The sequence below is a fragment of the Scomber japonicus genome, chromosome 14 (genome assembly GCF_027409825.1).
Source record: "Scomber japonicus isolate fScoJap1 chromosome 14, fScoJap1.pri, whole genome shotgun sequence".
NCBI lineage: Eukaryota > Metazoa > Chordata > Actinopteri > Scombriformes > Scombridae > Scomber > Scomber japonicus.
The window spans coordinates 21,695,777-21,703,620 of record NC_070591.1 but is presented as its reverse complement, the minus strand read 5'-3'; the positions used below and the strand labels follow the sequence as shown (position 1 = coordinate 21,703,620).

The 7,844-nt window shown below is 43.5% G+C and overlaps 1 protein-coding gene across 1 annotated transcript; it reads left to right on the top strand.

The window, feature by feature from the left end:
• Positions 1-7,830, top strand: msh6 (mutS homolog 6 (E. coli)). The gene is made up of 10 exons (XM_053332977.1): positions 1-293; positions 1,382-1,584; positions 1,751-1,935; positions 2,101-4,675; positions 5,309-5,589; positions 5,770-5,887; positions 5,979-6,068; positions 6,190-6,344; positions 7,415-7,614; positions 7,714-7,830. Exons 1-10 carry the CDS (start codon positions 31-33, stop codon positions 7,793-7,795), a joined length of 4,152 nt encoding a protein of 1,383 aa, XP_053188952.1. The 5' UTR covers positions 1-30; the 3' UTR covers positions 7,796-7,830.
• The last annotated feature ends 14 nt before the right edge of the window (positions 7,831-7,844 follow it).

Genomic DNA, 7,844 nt, shown 5'->3' with positions numbered 1-7,844 from the left:
ACAAAAATAGCTTCTTTTCAACTCGGACAAATGGCGAAACAAAGCTCTCTTTTCAATTTCTTCACTAAGTCTCCGCCACCGGTATCCAAGCCGAAACCCAGCCCTTCTCCGACCGAGGCAGACCTGCCTTCCTCAGTCGAAAAGTCCAACTCCTCTCCGAAAGAGCAAGCTAAGCAGGCAGCACAGCAGCAGCCCACCAAGACCAACAGAGCAAAGCCGAAAAGTAACTCCAAGCCTGCGAAAGGGGGATTCAACAAACTGTTTGGAAACAAGACACCAACAACTAAAGAGAGGTGAGTTAGCTGTGATATTCATGTCGGGTGCAGTGTAATTGCTGGAGCCACGTTTTGCACTGTTTTTCTTCCGTCTTGTGAAGAGCTCATGCAAGGCCCGAGAAAAACCCGTTAGCTTGTTTTCCCGTTATAAATGGCTAAGCTAAATAAATAGCAGTTAAATCCTCGTTTGCATTTGGTCCATTGGGAAAGTCTGCATTTGGACGAGTCATTTGACCTGTTATATTCTTGCTACTTGCTAACTATACAACAGCTCTTTTAATAAAACAACGTGGAATACAAGCAGAGATTAAACATGAAATTGAATAATGACCCGCACTTGCTGCTGTTCACTATCTTAAATTGGCCCCGCATAAGCTGGTGTGGTGATGATTGATATACTTGCTCTGTGAATTTATGATGGCAACAATCCCCCTCCCCATTAAACATGTGTGTAGTTTTAGTCTTCATCCGCTGGACGGCGTGCATCATGTCATGTTGCTGAAACTAAAACTAAAAGGGAAAACTGGAGAAATTGGATGCAGTTAATTTAACCAAGGTCGTAATGAAATTTGAGTTAGTCTTGTTTGACAGCGTTAGCAACAATTTACATACCAGATTAAGATGCTTATTAACAAAATATATCTTAAAATACAAAAGGACTTGTAATTGTTGTGCTTTGTAGTTAATACCAGGTTTATAGGAGAAAATTGTTGGTAAACCTTGTCACAGTGTAGGTGTTAAGATGTGCTTTGTTCCAACTTTGGAACAAATGCATCCAACAATCTAAATGTTGGACAGTTCTTAACACTGCAGGACCATGTCAGCTTGACAGCATAATGTCATCTCTAAGCTATGATATTAATGGCTGGCACCCAGGTCATGATGATTTAGGGAAATACAAGTAAAGTGAAAAATGTAGTGGTAAAAATATACAATAAACTGACTTCTGTCTGCATGTCTACTGTGATCTGTGAAGGCAAAATGCTCAAAAATAATCTTTTGGAGGAAAAACATCTAATTTCCCTTGTACTTCGTTGAATATAATATTCCCACATTGATTTAGGTCAATATACATTTGTCTTTAATTTTCTTCTTCCTTTCACCAGCTCCACATGTTCCTTCAATGCTGGTGCTCTTGTGTGGGCAAAACTGGAGGGTCACCCTTGGTGGCCATGCATGGTTGTACCACAGCCTCTGACTGGACAACAGATGAGAGGCCGTGGTCGGAGTCAACGCATACATGTCCATTTCTTTGATGAACCTCCCACCAGGGGATGGGTCAGCACCAAATATATCAGAGAGTACCAAGGTTAGCTACCACTACGAATGATAACAATTATTATTATTATTATAAATTCCAAGAAATGTCTGGCCTGTATGTTGTTGTTTTGATTATTATGTGCTTTATCTTCCCAGTAATCTACATGATAGTTTTTGTCATCGTTGAATGATGACTTATCTCGTTTGTGTTGCAGGCTCAGACAGTAGCGACGCTAAAACTGGAGGGGTGTTTTTCAGTGGAAAGCCTGTAATCCGTCGTGCAATGGAGCTTGCTGACAGTTTCATGTTTGACAGCCCCGAAAAAAGATTGGAAATGCCTCGCTGCATGGATCCATCAGATGAGGAAGAGGATGATGATGATGATGATGAAGAAATGGAGGTGATTATATTTGATTAGTATGTGCATAAAAAAGTCAACATTTTCTAGAATAACTTATTTTTGTGCTGTTTTCAAAGTTTTATATATTAAGACAATGTGTTTGTTTTCTAATCTGATCAGTGATGCAAGTCTCATGTTCTCATTATCGATCCTTATTTGTTTCAGCTTGACAATTCAACAGTGACTGACGAAGAGGTCAGTGATGAGGATGAACAGGCAAAAAAGAATGTGAAGTCATCCAAGGACAGTCGACGTTCATCCCGTGGTTCAACAGAAAAAGGAAATAAGGCCAAGCGCCGTCGTATCATTGTAGCCTCAGACAGTGATGCATCAGATGAGGAATTCAAGCCAGAACATGCAGCAAGCAGCAGTGAGGATGAAGAGGAGGAAGGAACAGTGAGCAGTGAAGGGGAGCAAGAGGAGAGCACACAAGAGTCAGAAGTTGACAGCCCTGTTAAACCTATAAAGCGCAAACGTCCTGCAGAAAAGCCTGCTGATAAAAAGGAAAAGCCATCCATCATCCTGCCTAGTGCACCAAAGCGACCTCCAACAGCTATTGCAGTCGACGTAAAGTCCCGTTTGTCAGCTTTCTCTGCTCCTGACAGCTTTGAGAGCCAGGCAAATGGCTCAGGCTCCAGTGGAAGCGCCACAGTTTGGGACCATGAGAAGCTAGAGTGGTTGCAGGACGGCAGGAGGAAAGACAGACAAAGGCGGCGGCAGACAGAGGATGACTACGATCCTACCAACCTGTATGTGCCGGAAGACTTTCTAAACAGAAGCACCCCTGGTATGCGCCGCTGGTGGCAGCTCAAATCTGAGATGTTAGACACAGTCATTTTCTATAAGGTGGGGAAGTTTTACGAGCTCTACCACATGGATGCTGTGATTGGAGTCAACGAGTTGGCACTAACTTTCATGAAGGGAAGCTGGGCGCACTCTGGCTTCCCAGAGATCGGCTTTGCACGTTTCTCAGATGTTCTGGTCCAAAAAGGCTACAAGGTGGCTCGTGTAGAGCAGACGGAGACCCCAGACATGATGGAAGCACGCTGTAAGACCATGGTGAAGCCCACCAAGTTTGACCGTGTGGTGAGAAGAGAAGTGTGCCGGATTATCACACGAGGAACCCAAACTTACAGCGTGCTGGACGGAGCTCCTTCAGAAAGTCAGAGCAAGTTCCTGCTGAGTTTAAAGGAAAAGGCTGAAGAGGAGAGCTCTGGTCGATGCCGCACATATGGAGTGAGCTTTGTAGACACGTCCGTGGGTTATTTTCATATTGGTCAGTTCACAGATGATCGTCACTGCTCGCGTCTGCGCACCCTGATAGCACACTTTGCCCCCGCCGAGGTGCTCTTTGAAAGGGGTAACCCATCTGTTGAAACACGCAAAATACTCAAGGCGTCTCTGTCCTCTGCTCTGCAGGAAGGACTCAATGCGGGCACTCAGTTCTGGGATGCTCAAAAAACTCTTAAAACCCTCTCAGAAGAAGATTACTTCAGTGACACCGCTGCCAAGGATGAGGGGACAGGGAAGAGCTTTCTTCCTCCTCTTCTAAAAAAGATGACCTCTGAGAGTGATTCACTGTGCCTTACCCCAAAGGAGGGCTACGAGCTGGCACTGTCAGCACTGGGCGGATGCATTTTCTATTTGAAGAAGTGTCTGGTAGACCAGGAGCTGCTCTCCATGGCCAACTTTGAAGAATATGTCCCTGTTGATGTTGAGATGGAGAAAGCCGCTGGACCCACCAGCTTTTTTGCTCGGACTCGTCAGCGCATGGTCTTGGACGGAGTGACTCTGGCGAACCTAGAAATCTTTCAGAATGGCTTAGGAGGAACAGAGGGGACACTGTTGGAGCGATTGGACACCTGCTCTACCCCGTTTGGCAAGAGGCTGCTGAAGCAGTGGCTGTGTGCTCCTCTCTGTAACCCTTCATCAATCAGGGACAGACTGGACGCAGTGGACGACCTGATGGGATTTCAGGCTCAGGCTACTGAGGTTACAGACCTGCTGAAGAAGCTCCCAGATTTGGAACGTCTCCTGAGTAAAATTCACAGCATCGGCACTCCTCTGAAGAGCCAGGACCATCCAGACAGCAGAGCGGTTCTCTATGAGGAGGTCACCTATAGCAAGCGCAAGATAGCAGACTTCCTCACAGCACTTGAAGGGTTCCAGACCATGCAGGAGATCATTTCTGTCCTTTCTCCAATTTCTGCCCAATTTCAGTCTGACTTACTTACCCAAGTGGTCAGTCTGAAGGGTGAAAAGGATGGCCTCTTTCCAGACCTCTCTGCTGAACTTAAGCGCTGGGAGACGGCTTTCGACCACCAGAAAGCTCGCACTACCGGCAACATAACCCCTAAAGCTGGCTTTGACCCAGAGTTTGACCAGGCTCTAACTGGGATCAAGAACTGCGAGCGAGAGCTGCAGGATTACCTGGACAGACAGAAAAAAAGACTGGGCTGTAAAAGCATGGCCTACTGGGGCACTGGGCGAAACCGCTTTCAGATGGAGGTGCCCGACAGCGTCTCGGAAAGGAATATTCCCGAAGAATACGAGGTGAAGTCGACAAAAAAAGGCTGGAAGCGTTACGTGACAAAGGAGACTGAGCGGCTGTTCTCTGAGCTGCAAGGATTGGAGGAGAAGAGAGACGCTGCTCTGAAAGACTGCATGAGGAGGCTCTTCTACAACTTCGACAAAAACTACAAAGACTGGAAGACTGGTGTGGAGTGCATGGCGGTGCTTGGTAATAACATCCTTTTATTCCTGTTAATCAGCATATTTTTCCCAGCAACCATCACTCATTTTGTCTCATTTTTAATTACTGCAGCACAAAACACACTCTCGAGTGGGTCCTCAGGGTAAATTCCTCTCTGGAAAAAAAAAACAAAACTTGAAATTGAGTTTGCATCGCAGGTGTCTGCCCTGAATCATTTCCTGCAGGTGCTGCTGATGCATTTCCATAAAGTGTATTTAAGATGATGCACAGCAGACTGAGTGCTTGTTATGATATAGCTGTCACTAAGTAGATATTATATTCACACTTGGCTAAATAGTTTTTTTCACAGTTATGAAAACAGTTCTGCATGTTTGCTCCTAAGAGATAATTGTACAGTTTGTTTATGAAACTCTGTTGCAGTAACATAATGTGCTTATAATGTGTTTTTGTAGTACCGGGCTATGCTTCTGCCTCTGGTCATATTTGGTCTGAGCTGCAAAATCAAACCACCTAATTCAGCTTTCAAGTCTTACCTTTTTTTAAAGGCTACACATGCAAGAAGCAAATGATATATTTATAACTATACATATATATATATATATATATATATATATATATATATATATAACTGATAAATAATAAGTCATTGTCTATTTTCAGATGTGCTGTTGGCCATGTCACGCTACAGTCAGGGAGGAGATGGATCAATGACCAGGCCACAGGTGCTGCTCCCTGAAGGTGATGACCAATTAGCACCCTTCCTTGACCTCACTGGATCCCGCCACCCATGTGTCACAAAGACCTTTTTTGGGGATGACTTTATCCCGAATGACATTTACATCGGCTGTGCTGGTAGCAGTGAGAATGAGGAGGAAAGCCATGCCTCATGTGTCCTCGTCACAGGCCCGAACATGGGTGGAAAGTCTACTCTCATGAGACAGGTGGGTCATTTATGGATGCATGCAGATAAATAAATGTTCATTGTTTTGAACATTAATATAAAGATGCAAAAAACACTTCCAGAAATATGTAAATGTGTTGAAATAATTTGAATACCACAACCAGGTACAGGTTTGTGTTATGTTCCCCCTTTAATATCGAGATACTGTTGTTTGGTGCAGTGTGGACTCGTGATCGTCCTGGCTCAGCTGGGCTGCTACGTTCCTGCTGAAAGCCTGCGCTTCACACCAGTTGACAGAGTCTTCACTCGGCTGGGAGCCTCGGATCGTATTATGGCCGGTAACATCACAGACTCCTTTAACGTATTCAGTAAGAAGTAATGTCCCGAGCTTCCACTTTGTGGGCTGAACATGTATTATGTCTGCTGTAGGAGAGAGTACCTTCTTTGTGGAGCTGAGTGAGACTGCCAGCATCCTGCACCATGCCACTACACACTCCCTTGTGCTCCTAGATGAATTAGGTAAGTTTTAGTGAATTATAGTTTATTCATAATGAAGATATACATCATAGTACACACTGAACACTGTTCAGCTCTGCACTTGTTTTTGTTGTGTAATCATTGAGCTGTGAACTGTTTGCAGGAAGGGGCACAGCCACATATGATGGCACAGCGATCGCCAGCGCTGTTGTGAAGGAGCTTGCTGAGAAGATCTGCTGTCGCACCCTCTTTTCCACACATTACCACTCCCTGGTGGAGGACTACGCCAACAACCCTGCTGTGCGGTTGGGCCACATGGTGAGTACCTCAGTGCAAAACAGGCTAAATACAGCCATGCACAAGCAACAATAACAGCCTCGGTTTTAATGTAACAATGTTAAATGCTGAGAGTCTCTAATTATAATGTAGAGAAATTTTAAGTCATGTCATTGTGTTAAATGTCTGTAATCAAGTCTAATTTATATTCAGTTGTATACACTTCAAATCTTACGTACAAGTTTTTCCTGTTTGGAATACCTTTGCTACAGACAATTAACTTTTTAATTACTTCTAAAAAAAGATAATTATTCCTGGGAATCATGCAGAGGCTGGGAGAAGTATCACTTGTAATTTCTGCAAACAGATTTCTTATTTGGTCTTGTAATCATGTTTTTTATAGTTGTCGTTTTTTCAGCTTGTCTCAATTGAGCAGAAACCATCTCTTACTGATCACATAATATCAACCCATCTCAGTTGAGAGTAAAAATAAAACTCATAACCTGATAGTTTGTACTTTCATTTTGACCAGACTTATAATGACTTGTCTGCACCTTGAAGCCAAAGCTGTCCACAAACAGCTGAAACATATTCCAGCGTAGCAGGATCTTGTACCTAAAAGAGGGGACAAGACAAGCCAAACAGCAGCTTTGTTGTCCTTGTACGTGTATAAAGACATTATTCAGCTACTGGAAACCACTTACATTCCTTATGTGCTCATAGATTTGACCAATAAAACTGACTGCTGAATAATAAAAAAGAATAAATCTAGTAATCTATCACCTCTACACTAAACATAGCTGCTAGACTATAGCGAACACTCTGGATGCTTCTCCAACTGAAACAATTGGAGTATTTATTATTGCAGTGATGTAGAGGGAATTAATTTATGTTTATGTACACAATTTGTCAATGGAACAACTCAGCAGCTATGAATTATTTATTATGTTTTAAATTAACAACCTGACCCTTGTTCTTGGCAGGCTCTGTAGTTTTACCGTTGCTCTCAATTACTTTTCGATATGAGCAGTAGTGTCCAGTTGTCTTCGGACTTCCCTGTAACTTGATCTTATTATCCCTAAGTACAATGAATCATCTTTTGTCACTTTCAGGCGTGCATGGTGGAGAATGAATGTGAGGACCCGAGCCAAGAGACAATCACATTCCTCTACAAGTTCATCACTGGGGCTTGTCCAAAGAGCTACGGCTTCAACGCCGCTCGGCTCGCCAGCCTGCCAGAGGCAGTCATTCAATCAGGACACAGAAAGGCCAAAGAGTTTGAGAAGAGCACCATCAGCCTCAGACTTTTCAAGTATGTATTAATATTCTGGAGAGTTTTTACCACATAATACTGAAGTGACATCCATAACAGGGAACTTAATTATAATTTTCTCTCCCTCTTCTCTTACAGGAAGCTGTGCCTGTTTGCTGAGGACACTTCACTGGGAAACACACACTTTGCATCACTTGTTCAGATGATCAACACCCTGTAGATTGTAAACAGGTTTCGTTCTTGCTGATGGTTTTTTTGTTATCTCAGTA